At 51.1% G+C, this 18,108-nt stretch overlaps 5 protein-coding genes across 5 annotated transcripts; 1 reads left to right on the plus strand and 4 right to left on the minus strand.

The window, feature by feature from the left end:
- Positions 1-1,877: 1,877 nt before the first annotated feature.
- AAFC00_004279 (uncharacterized protein) lies at positions 1,878-3,608 on the minus strand (the record flags this gene model as incomplete). Its single annotated transcript, XM_069343897.1, has 5 exons — positions 1,878-2,618; positions 2,671-2,883; positions 2,934-3,229; positions 3,288-3,363; positions 3,426-3,608. 5 exons carry the CDS (start codon positions 3,606-3,608, stop codon positions 1,878-1,880), a joined length of 1,509 nt encoding a protein of 502 aa, XP_069202450.1.
- An 869-nt stretch (positions 3,609-4,477) lies between these two features.
- On the minus strand, positions 4,478-5,539 carry AAFC00_004280 (uncharacterized protein; the record flags this gene model as incomplete). Its single annotated transcript, XM_069343898.1, has 3 exons — positions 4,478-4,554; positions 4,615-5,428; positions 5,489-5,539. 3 exons carry the CDS (start codon positions 5,537-5,539, stop codon positions 4,478-4,480), a joined length of 942 nt encoding a protein of 313 aa, XP_069202451.1.
- A 2,006-nt stretch (positions 5,540-7,545) lies between these two features.
- Positions 7,546-9,775, plus strand: AAFC00_004281 (uncharacterized protein; the record flags this gene model as incomplete). The annotated part of the gene is made up of 3 exons (XM_069343900.1): positions 7,546-8,094; positions 8,147-9,447; positions 9,505-9,775. The coding sequence occupies 3 exons, from the start codon at positions 7,546-7,548 to the stop codon at positions 9,773-9,775; spliced, it is 2,121 nt and encodes a 706-aa protein (XP_069202452.1).
- A 1,187-nt stretch (positions 9,776-10,962) lies between these two features.
- AAFC00_004282 (uncharacterized protein) lies at positions 10,963-12,228 on the minus strand (the record flags this gene model as incomplete). The annotated part of the gene is made up of 1 exon (XM_069343901.1): positions 10,963-12,228. The coding sequence occupies one exon, from the start codon at positions 12,226-12,228 to the stop codon at positions 10,963-10,965; it is 1,266 nt and encodes a 421-aa protein (XP_069202453.1).
- A 1,289-nt stretch (positions 12,229-13,517) lies between these two features.
- Positions 13,518-18,038, minus strand: AAFC00_004283 (uncharacterized protein; the record flags this gene model as incomplete). The annotated part of the gene is made up of 2 exons (XM_069343902.1): positions 13,518-15,344; positions 15,408-18,038. 2 exons carry the CDS (start codon positions 18,036-18,038, stop codon positions 13,518-13,520), a joined length of 4,458 nt encoding a protein of 1,485 aa, XP_069202454.1.
- Between the last annotated feature and the right edge of the window lie 70 nt (positions 18,039-18,108).

An 18,108-nucleotide genomic window follows, 5' to 3' on the forward strand; every position in this document is an offset into this window, starting at 1 on the left:
CAAGACGTCCCAACTTCCTTCCGCCGCTCCAGGTATTGCTTCAAACCAAAAACCGACCAAAAAGAAAACCCGAAACTCACAACTTCACATCCGTCGCCGTTCGGCCTACACTCTCAACCCCGCATCCATGACGTGAAGCAGAGCAACAAGGGAGCGAAAAGTGAGCAAAAAGTGAAAATAGAATAATGGTCAGTACGGGGGTCGAACCCGCGACCTTGGCGTGCCAGATAGGCAGAAGCTATTAGCACCACGCTCTAACCAACTGAGCTAACCGACCTGGTTTCGATGGAAGGCGGAAGGTCAGTAGGGTATATGATTCTTCAGAAAAAGCGTGTGCTATGCTTAGGAGGGAGATGGTGTGCTCAGGGTAAGGACTGCGATAGCTGCTGTAGTGTACATGAGTTCGCTTGTATGACTGATCGTAATGATGAGCATTGTGTAGAAGTCCAGTGGAGTAGCGGCTCATGTCTTGTCGAAGGCTTTCATGCTGCTAAGATCAAGTGACGGCTTGCTGGGCTGATGGGTAGTCTATACGCCTTGGAGTGAGTGCAAGATCACTCGAGGGTCAGTCGACATGCTAGCAGCCTTTTCGGTGCATTTGGCGCCGTCTGTTCAGTAGTCTATTATCGATACGCACTTGAAGGTGTTCAGCTCTTGATTCTAAGGATAAGTAGGAAGAGTGGCGAACATGACACGCTGTCTGCGTCGCAAAAGGGAAGATTGCACAAGACACTGACCAAACAACGACAACACATCAAGGTCAACCATGTGTTAACCACAACGCGCCTTATCCACGTCGAACAACGAACGAGTATAAATACCGACGAATATAGACTCAACATCAGATCGAGACAATGACATCCCACAAGATTGACCACGACGAAGTCATAGATGGTATGAAACAAAATCATGAATCCAGAGTAGCTTAGGACCGGGTCGCCCTAGATTGTTTTGTAGTTCACACCAGGTGCCCCCCACGCTCGTTCATCTTGATCTCAAGCGATGCTAGAATATCATATTTGGCAATTTACACTTAGTGTATATCACGTGATGGAAACATCCTCTCTCCTGCTTCGGTGGTCCAACGGTAGGATAATCGCCTTCCAAGCGATTGGCCCGGGTTCGACTCCCGGTCGATGCAAAAATATTTTTTGCCGTTTTTGGCCTTTTCTCTTCTTACCAGGTCTCTCATTGCGTGGCTGGCAGACCAAATTTTCTTGGGGTTTTCTGCTTTTTTTTTATAAATTGAAAGGACAAAAGATCGAGCTGGAGATTGCAACATTACAGCCGAGTAGGTACTGTACAGTACTTTTACCTTGACAACTACCCTACATTTCGTATGAATGCGTGATTGGTCTGTTTCCAATTCCTCGATCGCAGTCCAGTGAGCAACACATGCAACCCCTACCAACCACGGGCATAAACAGTATGTATTCATTCAAGAATTGACAATCTTCATCAATAGCACCATTGGGTTAGTGGTAAACTTGGTCGTTGCCAGCTTTCGCAGCAAGTTCGACCAGCCCCGTGTTCGATTCACGGATGGTGCAGTTCTTTTGTTTTTGTTTTGCTTCCCTCATCGCCATCGCTTCCGTGTTCCTTGTATGCACACATAGCCATTCTTGGTTGTCTTCTTTGTTTCTTTGGCGGTATTCACGTGATGTTGTTGTAGGACGAAGAGAGGGACTGCGAATGGCTTTTCTACTTCTTTGTTTAAAATGTTCGAGTGGTTTGAGCGTAAGTGGTATATACACCTATGTATGTACAACTGAGCATGAAAACGGTGATGGCTACTTGAAGTGTCATGTACTTTTGTGACATCTATCTTCCCCGAGTTCCATACATGACCAGTCCAGAACAGCAAGTGAGGCAAGGTATCAGAACCCAGCCGTGACACTGGCGAGCACAGTGGCCGTGGGCATGACGCCTCCTGAACAAACACATGCGCCGCCATCAATACTGCTCAAGGGCGCTCCATTAGTGCACCACGCACTGCTTGTCCAAGGTACGGTAGTCGTTGTCGCAGCGCCACTACCAATCGCGACTGTCTCGGCCTTTACGAGAACAGGGATGATAGCGCCTGTGACGAGCGAAAAGACTCGATGACCCAAGACTCGCAGAAGGGATGCCGCTTCGCCAGAGTGCGTGGTGATGGAGACGACGCGTGCGGCTTTGTCGGTTGCGAAGACGCTGTCGAGGGCGATCTTGGAGCGGTAGTCCTTGGCCGAGTCGGTCTCGGCCGTGATACCGTTCCAGATCTCGTCCGTCTCGGTCAATGTGTCCTCGATGCGGAATGTAGGGAACAAGTGCTCGATGTAGGTCTTGTTGCTTCGGTGGTCGCATGTGTGAGTGCTGATGGTTTCGCGGAAGAGTTCTTTGACTGTTGGGATGAAGGGGTCGTCTGCTGGTAAGTTGAGGTTCGAGTAGGTGTAGTTTGCCGTCTTCAAACAGCGCGTGAGTGGTGATACGTAGAAGGTCTGTGGAGCTACGATCTTCTGGCTCCTCATCAAGTCGGACCAGAAGGCGTTGGCTTTGAATGCTTGAGCGATGCCATCTGTAGTCAGGTCTGCATCATCCCATGTTGAGGTACCGTTTCCGTTCAATTCAGACCAATAGCACTATGACGCGTCAGTATTCGCAGGAGAAGCTCGTGTCGAGGCGTTTGCTTACGTTCCATGCAGGAGTACCATAACCAATCTGAGCAGCATTATGATAGCCTTCGCCGTGACGACCGATGAATAGCAGCTTGTAAGTGACATTACTGGCCGCTTGTTGATTGAGGTTCACAAGTAGTCTATCAAATCTCTGCCATTGAGTAAGATCCACAGAAGCCTTGTTGTCGGTCGTATAAGTCTGGTTGATCAGACCAAAGTTGGTAGTAGTCTGCTTAACGTTAGCCCGGATCGTCACGAAGGACAGATCATCTCACGTACATAGTCAAAGCTGCTTGCAGCGGTAGTGTTCAAGTCCTGCAGAAAGTAACCTCCAACAGTGGAATATCTGATATACTCGGTACCATCACCAACAGTCGGCAAAGATGCCGTAGAGGGAGCTGCAGCCGAGGTTACTATAGAAAAGGTTGTGGCAGATGGTTTGGTTGTAGTCAGAGGTGCAGCGGTTGCCGATGAAGTGATCGAGGTAATTTTGCCGTTCAATACCATGCGGGCGGCTCTGCAGTGAGAGCACGCATGGGACGGGCCTGCCTTGCTTTTCAAGTAACATGCAGTACCTAAGTCTTCGTCAGAGATTTGTTATGTCCATCTCCAGTCCTCGAAAGTGTCTATTACCAGACATGGTGATGTCACTGCATCCTTCAGTCGCAACGCATTGCGCAATGCAGTCTGCAATCTTGTTGCTATAGATCTTGCATGAGCATTAGTCGACGATTGTACCGTGACGCTCCTATCTCAGTATTGCTCTCATACCTGCACGTGTGTGATATCATTCCCAGCACGATCAAGACCACATTCTACCTCAAAGACCGCGCCGTTAGATGCTGTGTATTGCTTGCCATTGGACTCTGGGCAAGTAGGGTTAGGCGATAATACAATGGCAGGAACGAATGCTGCAGAGGCAAGTGTAACGAGTGAAAGCCTGAACAGAGCCATGGTGGGCTTTACTTAGACAGAGTGTACTACAGAGTGACCAACCTGACCGAGTTTACTATGGGCAAAGGCATACGGGACCTACATATATATGGGTATGACGAATGCCCTCGCGTCGGCAACCACTCAATTACGGAAGGTCGCATACGGCAGCAGAAGGATACCATTTGGCGCCACATACAAATCTCATGTCAAAGACTGAAGACGTGGTTGGCGGGCGAATGCTATAACTTTCGTGGAGTTTGCGAAGATAGATGCTGTCGAGTGGGTTAGGGTGGGGTTAAATACACCTCAGCAAGCGGAACGGGGTTGCGAACCAATAATGCGGAGCACGTGGGTAGTGAGGTGGTTTATCCACCATCCACTTTTGCAAAGATAGCTCCATGTGGGTCCCATACTTTGTTCTACGAGAAGAGCGCTTTGCAGCATGCCTTAAGCGATAGAGAAGCAGAATAACTTGAAGTGGGTATCATTCAATTGTCTACCAAGTTGGAGATCATTCGCTGGTAGCCTCAAACTTCTGTAGACTCGACCCGTGCCCTCGATCCTCCTAAGCCTGCCATCCTCCTGGCATTATCAATCATAGCCTGCTGCTGAGATTGGCCATCATGCCGACAATACAAACTAATTACGGAAAGCGACAAGGGGTATTCATGGAAGAAAAATAGACAGATGGCAGGTGGCAGCTGCATACGGCCTTGAGCGTAAGTGATTCAAAAATTCGCCTACCTTTTGCGAGACATGTGTGATTGGGAACACTTTGTCTGCCAACCTCTCCGAGGTTTGTATAAAAAGCAAGAAGGGGCCCGAGCTATTGCACACAGTCGTGGCCGCGTGGCCTTTTGCTGAAGACCATAGGAGACTCTGGAAGCTCAGTCGTCTAACGTGTAATTGTGGCGAGTGCGAGCCACGTCCTTGCGCATAGCCTGACCAGATCCTGTGAAGCCCACTGCGAGGTGTGTTAGCTATGAGCTTATCATTGCAAGGTCACGCATGTTCTTTGACTGACCTCGTGCTGTTGGCGCTTCTCCGGTGCGGAACATGCTGTCCTTCTTTGCGACCTTTGCAACTTTGCCAGTAGAAGCCTTGTTCTGCCAGGCCTGCCAGTTGTTCTTGCTACTCTCGAGTGCTTTTGACGTTCTGGCCTTTTTGGCGTTCTTGGGCTTATCATCGCCGGTGAGCATTTTGGCAGCCTCCTTCTTCAAGGCGCTGGCCTTCTCGGGATCGATGCTGGCCGCAGCGGATATCACGCCCGGGATCGGAGTCGCAGAGATAGGAGCAGCCGGAGCTGAGGCAAGCGGAGACCCATCAGCCCTGCGCTTCTGACCAGCCGAAGATGCAGCATTCGTGGCAGACGCTAAGGGACGAATATCGTTCGCACGCACGGTCTCAGTGCCAGTGTAGCCGTCGAATTTGACCGTGTAGATGGGGTTGACCGAGGAACCAGTGATGGAAATGATGCGAGCCTCGTAGAACTGCTTGTCGCCAGCATACTTGGCTGAGACGGTGTCATTGACATTGAATGTGGCTTGGGGCTTCTTCTCGTCTGCGGGAGAGGGGTTTACTGAGTTTTTGCGACAGGCAGGATGGTCCTCCTTCTTCCACTTGTCACCACTTGCACTTGCACCTGCACTTGCACCTGCACTTGCACCTGCACTTGCAGCAGCAGGAGTCGGAGCGGCGGAGGCGGAGGCGGAATTGGACGCCGAGACGGCAGCTATTTTGGCATCGATATCAGCAAGCTGACCTATGACTTCGGATTTCATGTCAATGGCGTCTTGGTAGTCTGGCATCTCGGTGAGGATATCCTCGACATCCTTGAGCTGTGTGGACGCTGTCAGCCAAAGCCCGCCGGCTCTTGGTTAGAGGAAGCATGCGCTTACGTTTGCGACATATTGTTCGCGTTCGAGCTGCAGTTGAGCTAAAGTTGCCATGATGCAAGTTCAGTAGGCGATCTTGTCACAACGGATTGACGATTTACCAAAGAGCAAGCGTCTTCTTCCTGCGGGTGATCAAAACGCGATGAAGACGTGATACGGACGACGCGAGCGTGGAAATGAGGCTGGTGTTTCTGATGCGTCTAGCTGAACTGTATGTTTGCAGGCGACGGCTTTGATGATTGTGTGATTGTCGCTATAGTGAACTATAGTGATGGGGGAAGAGTAGGTACCTAGTGATGATGTTGATGACGTTTGGGGGAGGGGGTAAATGTCGATGTGCAAGTAAGAGCTGCCTTACCTTAGCTCAGTATGTACGTGAGATACGCCTGAGCGCGAGTCTTGGCGTTGTTTCTTCTTCTTATTCCTCTTAGGTTCTTAATTATTTCTCTTCTTAATTATTCCTCCTGTTCTTGCTTCTTCCCTCTCCGGGAGAATACAGCACGGTCTGAGTAACTCACGGTGTGGCTTCTCGACGCGGGATGCCTGGATCGGTACGATCAAACGCCTTTGCCGACTAGCAGATGCAATAGCGTCGGCGTGTCGGAACCGCATGGAATTACAAGTACCGCGTACCTCTACTAGCTTTCGACCGCCTGTGCATCAGGTGCATTCGGTTCCCTCTTACAGCAAGATAGCTGTCTAGCGCGATTGAGGGGTGGCAAAAATCACGTGAAACGGACCTACTTTCACATCACTGTAAGGCGGCGGGCCAGGGAATCTACCAAAAAGCATGGCAGCCTAAGGCAAGGCGAGGTTTCAGAGATGCGCGAAAAGTCCGATCCAGGGACCTCCGGGTGACCCTCTGATCCTCTGCAGCTCCCAGCTTGTGCACGTACCTTTGGTTCTCAGGGCGGGGGATCCGGCTGTGAGTCATTGCTCGCCGTCTATGCAGGCATGGCACAGTAAGGTAGTGGAGAGATGTACAGTACGGCACTCTATCTTCTCACTTCTCGCAGTGATGTAGATGCTTGCCTGTAGAGCAAGAAAACCACTAGACGAAAAAAAGTATCTAGCCAGGTCAGACACGAGCACAAAATTACAGGTACGTACCTGCATCTGCCGCAAGGCGCAACATTCCTCCGACCGGCTCTTGCGTGATCGGGCCAGTTTTACACTACTGGGGAATAGACTTCCAATCAACCTACAGTGGCCAGCCTTGGCACTGCGCAACCTCGAGAACTGCTTAGAAATCCTCTTTCTAGAAGATGACACGGCCGTGAAAAAAGGGTCCTAGGAAGGAGAAGAAACAGGAGAGGGAGGGGGACACCACTAGCAGTCTAGTAGACTCCCAAGGTGGTTACCCTTACCGCGAAAGAGAGAGAGATAGAGAGAGAGAGAGAGAGTAGAGAGGCAGAAACGTTCGCTGTCTCTCCCTCTTCTTCCATACGATCCCTAGTGGCTGACTTGATCGTCTGGCACACATTATTGGCACATTGGCACTCTGGCACTCTGACACTCTGACACTCTGACACTCTGACACTCTGACACTATTCCTTTCCGCCCTATCTGCCTGTTTGTCTTGCCTTGTGCTCAAGTCTTGTCATCCGAATCGTTACTTGTAGAGGTACCCTTTCATTTTCAGAGTCTTACGTCTTTTCTCCACTACATCATATTTCCCACCACACATCACTCGCCCTGTGCTCGATACCTTACCCTGCCGTCACCTTTTTTGTTCTATTCTCCAGGAAAGAAAAGTCAACCAAGATATATCTCTTGACGGACCCACGTGCACTGTCTAGACTCTAGACCGGGGTGTTCCTGAATCTATATCATTGTTCTCTCAGTCTCTGCCTGAGGTGTTTGGTGTGGCACGTCAGCTCACTCAGTCACCCCAACCCCGCCGGACAAGGTTAAACCTTGCGATCAATCCTGTCGGCGACTGAGGTTCGAAAGGCATTTTCCTTTGATCCATCTGCCATCTCCATCTTTCCATCAGTCATCATCGACATCGCTATCGACGCGGTCCAGAACTTGTCAGATATCCACATCATCACGTCGCAATGGCGGGCCAAACATCGCCCGATGACCAGTTCAACCCCTACCTCTCCTCGACCCAGCAAGACCTCCTCATGGCCGCTTTGACGTCCAACGACTACAGCAACAAGCACAATGCCGCCAAGTCCGACAACATCAACAACAACCCTCAGATCAAGAGGTCGAACAGTGATCCTCGCCGGGAGAAAGCATTCGTCGCTCCAAGCTACATGGACAGCCTCAATTCCTTCGACGCCTCCAACGACAACACTGTCGACGCCTCAAGCTTTGCCAACTTCGACTTTGATGACACCAGTCCTTATCTAGACTACCTCGATGGCGACACAAGCCTCAACTTCGACAGCAATGACCTCGGTGGCGAGGACATGTTTGGCAGCGTCCCCGCCCCGCAGACCGACTCTTCTGAAAGCGACAAGGGCGACAGGTCAGACAAGCGCAAGAGTCCCGACGAAGCTGACGACGACGACGATGATGGTGATGCGAAGAGGAGAGAAGGTGATGACAAGTCGGCCAAGAAGCCTGGTCGCAAGCCGCTTACTTCCGAGCCCACCACCGTACGTCTCTAATCAATATCAAGTCCATCACAATACTGACAATCATATTCAGAAGCGCAAGGCTCAGAACCGCGCCGCTCAGCGCGCCTTCAGAGAGCGTAAAGAGAAGCACTTGAAGGACCTCGAGACCAAGGTCGAGTCGCTGAGCAAGGCCTCGGAAGCTGACCGTCAGGAAAACGGCGTCTTGCGCGCTCAAGTCGAGCGCCTGCAGGCCGAGCTCCGTGAGTACAAGAAGCGCATGTCCATGACCAGCACCGGCGTCAGCCAGTCGCCGCCTTCGGTCTCGCGCTTCGACTCTCGCAGCAACAGCAAGCCTGGCAGTGACTTCCAATTCGACTTCCCTGCCTTTGGCAACCTTCCAGGCTCGCATCTGTTCGATGCTCAGACGAAGCGCGACAATGTCAGCTCTGCAGCCGGCGCTGTCTCACAAAACAACCAGCCTGCACGCCAAGCTAGCCAAGGCAAATACCAGAGCCCGCGAACATCTGCTGCTCAACAACAGAACAGCTCCATCAGCCAGATCCCACCGTCTAACCATTCCTCGAGGCATGGCAGTATGAATGGCCAGAAGTCCGTGTCTCCGGTCGATGGCTTCAATAGCACTCTTCCTCAGATGACGTCGAGCCTGTTCACGCCCAGCATCATGAACGACAGCAGCAACGACTACGGATTCTCCAAGAAGGTGACGGCCAGCCCTCAGCACATGGACCATGGCGGAGACAGCAACAGCGGCATATCCCGCGCCTTCCGTTTCAACAGTGGATCTGCTTCCTCCAACAATGCTTCTCCTTCAGTATCTTCTTTGTCGCAATTCAACCCCAACTCCTCATGCGGTACTTCGCCCGAGTCCTCACACGAGTCCCCACCGGCCGATGTTGGCAAGCCAAAGGACAACTTGGACACCTACTCGTTCAACTCCAATCCCACAAACTCCAACACCTTTGCCAACCTCAACTCAGGCAACACCAATCCCAGCACTGACTTCAACTTCGACTGGCTCGCGAATCAGAATGGCGGTCAGTTCGATCCCGTGCTTTTTGGTGATTATCGCGACAGCCAGGAAGCTGTTATCGGTGATGGCGACTTCAACAACGGTTTCTTCAACGACGCCTTCCCCTATGACATCGGCAGCCCGCTCAACTTCGACCTCAACTCGCCAAAGGTGCAGACCCAGCAACCCATGTCCGCCAGCAAGAGCTTGCTCGCCGAGGTCGAAAAGGCACGCGATGGCGGTGATGACGACATGCTGCTACCGACCGATCCATCCTATATCCAGCAGGTTCAGCAAGTCTCACAGAAGGAGAAGGTGCCATATGAGACAGCGGAGAAGATGCTGAACTGCAAGACCATCTGGTACGGTTCTTCCGACTTTCTGCCTGTACATAACAAGACTGACCATTTACTCTGCAGGACGCAACTCCAGCAAAACCCCGACTTCCAAGATGGCAAGTTTGACCTTGACAGTCTCTGCGCCGAGCTCCGAGCAAAGGCAAAGTGCTCTGAGAGCGGTGTGACTGTGCCCTCTACCTACGTCGATGCTGCGTTCAAGAAACTCAGCAATGGCGCACAGGAGGCGAAGCAACAGGGCAAAGCCTTTCCCCAATTCACAGGCGGCGACGACTATCTCTTCCAGCGCAACTCGGTCGACGAGGCGTTGAGAAAACTCGGAAGTGGCTTGTAAAAGGGGTCTGAAAGAGAGAAGAAGTTTGATGAATGACTGATAACGTTATTGCGCTATTATTGAGGGGGTTGGTCGGTGTTACTTTTTGCTTCGATATCTTTTTTTGCTTCTCAGGTTTTTCCCCTGGTGTCCAGTTCAATGGGTAAATCATGTCGTCGTTTCAGAAATTCGACAAAATTTGATCGGGAAGGAGGGGTTTTCAAACGGGGTCTTATGTCTTTTTTTTGTTTTTCAGTTCATGGTTCAAACATGGTTTCTACAAACCCCTCTCCTCTATAGGGCAAAGTTTGGGTGCAAATACACAAATCACTGGGCCGACAAGTAGCCAATATCTTCTTCACCACGTACTTTCTTCTTTTCTTTCGCACCATAAGAATAACAACAAGAAGAACAATTACAACGACAACAATAATAACGAAACATTTAAGGTCAAAACAGATGAGGAATATACCACCATATGTTTCATGGAACGAAAACACTCGAGGAACTGGCGCCTGTTTCTTTTCTTCTTTTTGCTTTACTTTTGTTTATGCCAAGAAGTATCGAATACTTTGCTTTACTGTCGTTCCATACCAACTCGTTCATACCCAAGAACATATCATGTATTCACATTAGTTTTCTCCTATTTAGCGTTTTGCTTAGTGGATCAAGTCTCTGTTGATAGTACCAGCTGATTCATATAGATTTGACTCGTTTCATACCAACCGACAAGCTCACTCAAGAATTGCTCGTTTGCCGCAGCCAACGGCTGTGTCTTTTATCCTCGCTTACTAACTCGTTCGTCACTAAGTCCACATACTCGTTCACTAGTCAAGGCAGGCAGCAAAGGCGCTCAAAGGAATCACAGGATCGAATGTAAAGGCCTCGTGCAAATGTAGAATTACGGCAAGCTATCTGACTTCAGCTATACACGTCCCCGCAACACCGCTCCATGTAAGAGCTCTGTGGGTGGGCTACTCCGTCATCGTTTTTCATTCATCTTTCGTTTCCCGTGGGATCCCTGTGTCCCCTTTCTATGGTTGCGTCCTTGTTGATAGGGAAATCAATCGTGGTCGTTATCGTCATTTTTGAGCTACGTTGTCAATCTCCCCTTGCTCAGGTCTGTCTGTCTCATTTCCTCTTCCTAGGAATAGCAACGCATGTGCTGCTGACATGACTGTCGATCGGCATGATGGACCAGAAGAAGCCTAAGTCAAAGCCCTAGGACATCCCAAGTTATCCATCTGCGCGCCCAACTTATTCTCGACGAACGTCAGCGCCTCAACAGTAGGCGCGAGGATAGAGTTGAGATAGCTGGGGATACTCTGAGTGGTCAATTGATACAGCAAGCACTGGGTGTTATCCGCAGACAACAAACCATCAGAGGTAATAAAGTCGCTGCCCCAGACAGGAAGAGCATCAAATGCGCCATCACTGGTCTTGCCGCCGAACAGCACGGGCTTGATCAAGTACATGGCGAGGATCTCGCGCGTGACGTCGGTGTTGGTGTACGGCGCCACGCGGTTCGTCCAGTTATCGGGGATCTTCTCACCCGAGGTGGGCACCCAGTTCCCGTTGCTGTCCTGGGTTGTGCCGAAGAAGGACGAGATGGTCTCGACGTCGGGCGCGTAGTTGTGCGTGCCGGAGGGCATGAGCTCGTACAGGAAACTGGCGGCACCGAAGAGCAGAACCGACAAGGGCCCGAAGTAGAAGTTGGGGTTGTCGGACAGTGATTGCTGGTAGCGCTGGTAGCGGTACTCGGCCAGGTTCTCGCGGTTGTACACGCCGCCGGTGGTGTCGGTCATCATGGTGAACAAGGTCTTATTGAAGGAGAAGTTGTCGCCGTTGGCGAGGAAGAAGTCGTTGCGGGTGAGCGAGGTGTCGGCTTCGAACTTGTTGTGGCCGTCGAGACCCGGTTCGCTGCCCGTGAGCACTGGGCTGTAGGATGTCCTGGTTGTGGCATCGCAACCGATGGACAGCTTCTCTGTAACGAGGTCACCGTCAGTGAGGGTGAGACCTAGCACAGCGAGCAAGTTTGCCAGGTCGTAGCCGACGTTGTAGACGTTCTGCTGCGCGTCTACAAGTTCGCTGTAGGTGACGATGCCGTCACGGGCGAGGAAGCCGTGGTTGGCTGCGGCGTTCAGACCCGGGCATGGGCCTCTGATGTCGTTGGGTCCAGGAGCGATGAACTTGTGTGCGTCGTCGCCGGGAGCTGGGACTTGGAAGCCACCGACTCCATTTCCTGCAGTGCCGTTGAAGGCGTGGTTGTAGGGGTAGTCGGGGCTGTATGGGGCTGCAGGCACATGGTTGGCATTGAAAGGGCAGGAGGCTGCACTGCCTGGTCCTGTGCCTGGTTGTTGACGCTTGGAGTGACGGGCCTTGAGGAGGGAAGAGTCGACTCCAGGCATTTTGGCCACGAAGGGGAAGGCCGAAGCCGTGGAGAGCAGACCCGTGAGAGCTATGATGAACTTCATGTTTGCTTCTACTTGATAGATGTCTTGATTGTGGAGGAGTTGTCTTGAATGATTCCTGATGATTAGGTAAAGTCACCTTGGCCTTATATATGTCTCTTCTGCAGCTGGTCGCCTGCAATTGCATCACAACACCACCGAGGCATGTCATTTTGTCTTCATGACAACCTCTCCGTCTGCCCATCTTCAACACTGTAGATCATATCAATGCCCATCAATGTGACTTTGATAGATCTGAAAGAGGCAGGTGACTTTGTTGATCTTGCCAACTCTTCTTTGTCGTTGCAGATGAGTCGACCTGTCCGAGTCGGATTCTACGCTAGATCACCAACGCTGTGATTTGCCGCAGCTCTAGAACTTTGGTAACAGCATGGAGATCATCGCTGCTATCCCCGCATTGTAGTCCAAACTTGGATGAAAAGGGTCAGGAACATTGTGGAAGAGACCTCGGTGTAGGATAATGCACCTACTGCAATTGGCTGCCTCTGAATTAAGCTTGAAACGCCACACATTTCCCTCGAGTTTATTTCCCACCCCCGCATTCGTTGATGGACGCTAGTGTGGCGATATGTGGACACGCCTCGGTATATAGCAGTTGAGTTGATGCAAGGTACCCACCCTCATACAGTATAACGATACAGTATAACGAGGGAGAGCCGAGTGGAGAATCGCAGCATTGACCGTTGTGTTGTATATCGCAATTGACTGAAAGCACCGGAAAACATGCCGAAAGAGTATATCAAGAGTACGAGCTATCAATACTGGATGATATCAGGATTGTTATGTCGAAATCGTGTACGGTATGCGAATGAGGAAGCCTAAGGGCAGTGTGACTGCTTGGAACTGTGTATTGCTGATGGTCGTGGGCATGGAATGTCCGAGAAAGTGGCAAGATCAACAGCGCTCATACTTCAGTAACCAGGCAGACGTCGTCGCAGTCATTACCAACGTCTGAAGCCCTATGACCGCTGTGGCGTGAATGCTTTCTACAGATAAGCCTCTTTTGCAACCACATCTTTGACCTTTCACTATAACAACTGCGGGGTGCCTCGGCATGTACAAGCACCATAGCTTTGTCTTGACTTGTATAAGCTCAAGCCTCAAAAGTTTTTGCGAACTTGGCGCATGCTTGCTGAATTCTTGCATCACATCTGCAGTGGTATAACGGCAGGCTGTGGCCAAAGGAAACGAAACTAGTAGAGCATAGTCTGTTCTGGGAATAGGGACATCTGTATTTCCACTAGTAAGAAGTCGCTGACTCAGAGGGCGACCATCAAGATACTTTACTCTTTTCAGAACCCAAAAGAGTCCAGTAGGCTGTTTGGGTCTGGCTCGTTGAACTGAGTTGGAGGTGGTGGGGGTGGTTTGTTGTCATCGTCTTTCTTCCCATTGGAGTTCTTGTCTTTTGCCTCACTAGTAGCAGAGGATGTAGTGTCGGTCGAGTCATCCTTACGATTCGCACCTTGTCCTTGTACTGTGGTGCTTGCAGAAGTGATTGAACGAGCAGACGAATCCCAGTCATCTAACATCGATTTCGGGGCGGCACCTGATGCTACAGGTTCAGGACCTATACCCCAGTCATCCAGCGCAGATCGGACTGGTGCCTTCTGCGAAGTAGCTGCAGGCTCACCCCAGCCATCCAACATCGACGGCACTATCGGAGTGTCTTGCTTGTTCGAAGTGGGCTCATTCCACCCATCCAGTATCGACGATTGCGTCCTGCTCACAGTGCTTCGCAATGTTTCTGGCAAGTCTGCCACGACCATGCTGCTGCGTCTGCGTAATAACTTTCGGGGGTCCATCTCGTAGTCCTGAAGTGAACTCCTATTGGATACGCATCCAGGTAACTCCGCAACTGACTCTTCTCGCTCGCCATCAGTAGGCCGAGGTACTTGTTGCTGCAGGAACTCCCAATTTCGGACGAGGTCCAAGGCTAGAACATCACATCCCATGCGCAACAGCAAATTAGCAGTTTTGGTGATGAAGTCCCACTCCTCCCTACCAGTGATCATAAGGGCACCTTTGAGCGTTTGCAAACTCTTTTCACGGAGCTGTTTGTAGAGTACGACGAGGGCGGGGTCGTCGTTGAGGAAGCTCTTTGCCCGTAGTGACTTTGCAGGCGTGCTTGGGGGATCGAGTAGAGAGTGCAGCGGACTGACCAATGCTCTAACCGCCAAAGATCGCTGACCCAACAGCCAGTAACACCAAGTTGCTTGCCATCGATCTCCCGCTTGAACCGCGGCAGGCAAGACTTTGATTTGCAGAAATGTCTTTAATATGGGACTATCGTCTCCGCCGTAAACTCTAGCGACAGCAATGGCAAGCTGAGTGTCGCCGAGCTGATTACTCAAAACGCCAATCGCCGACTTCAGGTCATCACCCAGCAGGAAAAATGCGGCCGCATACTCGAACCTTCGCTTGCCCATTAGCGCATATGCATTTTTTGCCGCGGCAGTCTTCCAACGAGGGTCGGAGAAGTCGTTCTTGAGGAGACGAGTTGTGGCGCCCTGCTCCCTTGACCATGTGGCGATTCGCCAGAGTCCTTGTAACACAGCCTTCTTGCGGAGTGCCAGGTAATACAGGGAACAGTCGACTGGATTTTTAGGTTCGCTAGATGTGTAGGCATTTCGTGCAATGGCCTCAAATTGCGCCAATAAGGCCTCTCTGTCAGTCAACCACATGAACATGCCAGTACCCTTGGCATGCGACCATTCGAGACGACCCTTGTAATGAGACGTGATGGTCGCCACTAGGATATCATGTGACGAACTGTGATACGCCCATACCATTTCGCGCCACGTGATTGACGACCCGGAAACAGTTGGATCGTGTTGTCTGGAGTGGGATTGACGAGATCTGGCTAGTGCGCCTCGCCAGAAGAGCAGAAATCTTGCGGCATTCTCGTCGATGGATCGTCGATGTTTTTCTACTTCACCGATACACTCAACCATGACAGCAAGACCGAATTGTTCGGTGCTGGACAGCTGAGGGATAGACTTCTCTGCCAGCAGTGAAGTCAACGCAACTGAAACATCCTCGGTGACAGTGGCAGGTTCATCATCGTCGGGCTCGAGAACGTTATAGCGCTTGTGGGGCCGTGCAGCACCATTTGCGTCGTCCTGTTGAAAGTCAGTATATTCACGTCTGTTGATCCTGTTCAACGAGGCTAGATGTAGACTCACTTCTGGGTTGGCCATGTAATCATCAATAGATGTGCCCTGGAACGAGTCGAGTGGCTCGCCTTCCGTATAGAATTTGAGTGTCTTATGTAGGGCTAGAAGTATGCGGTGGACCATGTTCATCTTGCCAGCTAGCACACATTGAGAGATAAACTGCGGATGGAAGACAGGAAGCGGTCCATTCAGAGCCCGCACGACATCGTGAATGTTATCAGAGGGCTTGTGTGGTGCAGAGGCTCGTAGATCAGGCGAGAGGTCTGTCTTGGGATTGATGGCGCTGGAAACGACGAAGAGCTGAGTACCAGTGCCAACGACCAAGTTACCTGATCCAAGCCAGACAGAGTCCCCTATAGGATGAGGGGTGAGATGACGGATGCCAACTTCTTTGATTCGTGTCCATGCTGGGCGCTCGTCAACGTAGTCATATCTGAGTTGAGTATATACGAATACCGAGTGGGCGAAGCCAATTGCCAGTATCGATTGGTTGTCTGGAGTCGAAGCCCAATCCAAGTCCTGAATGATTTGGTTAGGGAATGTTTCCTCATAATCGAGGCGGCCATTTCGAGTGTCCCAGATGGTCAAAGTCGACCTTGATTTGTCCACTAGAGCAGCTTTTCTGATGGAAGTGCCACTGCCTAGAGAAGGCTCTCGGACGCCAGTCTCGACCTTTGCTAGATTCAACCAATCGACAGAGGATCGCACGGGATCAATCTTGGCGGTCCACGTTTGCAGCAAGCCGGTAGAAGTCCACGAGATCGCTGTGTCTTGAGCGAAGCTATCAAGAAAACCAGAGATAGCCGGGCCGCTGCCAGCAGGGTCAACAGGCAAGAAGTAAGAGAGGTTGTCGATTGGATCGAGCTGAAATGTGCAGAATTGTCTCAGTGAAACAGCTGAGGTGGTCTTGCTTGTATAGCCATTCTGTTGCGAATCTGGTGAGGGCAGGTGAAGCTCCCATACTATACCATGCATGCTTGTGCTCACTGTCGCGAGATGCATGATGGCGTTGCTCACATCTGCTTGTGGTAAAATCAGGAATGCGATGGGTTTTCCCTCAATTTCATACTTGCATCGGGCGGTCTCAATTAGCAGAGAGCAACGGGCGTCCCAAAGACTAAGGCTCTCGTGATGCAGGAAAACAACAAAGTCGCCATCTCGGAGGAGGATGGTACGATGTATGTGCTCATCCAGCTTTGCTTTGCTCCTCCTATGCAAAGCAGTGCCAGCCTTGGTTGCCTTTCTCTCCCACACTATCGTTTCGTCGCGTACAGTGCGAGAAATCAAGGCTTTCCCACTAGCGGTGCGTATGGCCTTTTTGATAGCCGAGGAATGGCCTGTCCAATTGGCCAAATTGCGCATCGGATGCGATCTTGGCGATGGGCTGAACAAACGCTGGATCGATGCCTGCCACCATTGTATCCTTCCGTCAAAGTGGTGTAGTAGAATGGCGATTTCGCCAGGTGATTCGGGGATTGAGAAGCAGTAGATGCTTGCGTTATCCTCAAAAGGAGTGTCTGCAGGTTCAAAAGCCAAGGACGCGTCTTCGATGTGAGCAGCATGGAAAAAGTCAGACCGAGCAACGATGCTATTCCGGCGTTTACAGGCTACATTCTCGAGTCCCCACGCGCTCATGTGGCCCTGATCATCCATGACGACGGCTACATCTGGCTCACGACTAGCGAGTTCTTTCAGGTACTCCAAGGCATGCCTACTCTCTGCTCGTTGAAATTCGCCTTCCAGCACGTGTGCCGCAGCTGCATTGAAAACATGCGAAGGGATCAAAAAAGAGTATCGCCTCTGAATGGATTCATTGCTAGGTGTGTCCTTTGGCTGGATCACTTTGAACATGTCAAGCTCAGCATGCAAGGACAGAATCTCGATGTTGTGGGGTGCATCCGCTTTCCACACTCTTAGCTTTCCATCTGCGCAAGTAGTGTATAAGACATCCTCGTCCCCAACGAAGCCCGAAGCAGTCGGTCGCCACTCGAGATGCGTGACCGTGGTTGGATGTGGTAGATATGTGTAATCGAAGGACGGCGGCTCAAGGGACAGACGGCGCCAGATCTTGACGAGTCTATCGTGCAGTGAGGTCGTCGCCAACAACGACGTCGAGGGAGAAAATGCTGCCTGAGTGACCGGTGAGGGTAATGCCTTTGTCCAGACGAGCTGTTCACTCTTCGTCTTGCTCTTGCCTGTTGAGGTTTGGTCCGGCGAGCTCGGCGAAGAAGGAAGGTGCGTGGAGAATAAAGTCAGCTTTCGTGAACCAACCAGTAATTCCTCGTCCGAACCCCATGAGAGGGTGCGGATCTGATCTTTCTTGTCATCATCGCCAGGCAATGGCAGTGATAGGTGAAAAGACCAACGCAGGTCCCCCTTGATCTCTTCTCGTAGAGCGTACACATATACTGTTGTAGTCGAAGCGACAGCTATCTTTCCGCTCTCGTTGTGGTATGTGATGGCAACCAAGCCGTCCTCTGTGAGGTCGTCATGGTATATGGTTTGGAGCAAGCAGTCTGGAGCATTACAAATTACAATGGCATTTCCTGAGATATATGCTACGACGAGCTGTCCTTCCCATGATCCTGTGCAAGCCGCTTGGAGTTGCGCCTGCGGCTTTCCAGGTAATATTGCTTGCATTTGTCGAGAACAGTTGATGTGGTATTATTGTTTCGCCATACTGCACAAGAGAGGATGTATATCAAATTAT

Source organism: Neodothiora populina, assembly GCF_041146345.1.
Source record: "Neodothiora populina strain CPC 39397 chromosome Unknown canker_contig_17, whole genome shotgun sequence".
NCBI classification, from domain to species: Eukaryota; Fungi; Ascomycota; class Dothideomycetes; order Dothideales; family Dothioraceae; genus Neodothiora; species Neodothiora populina.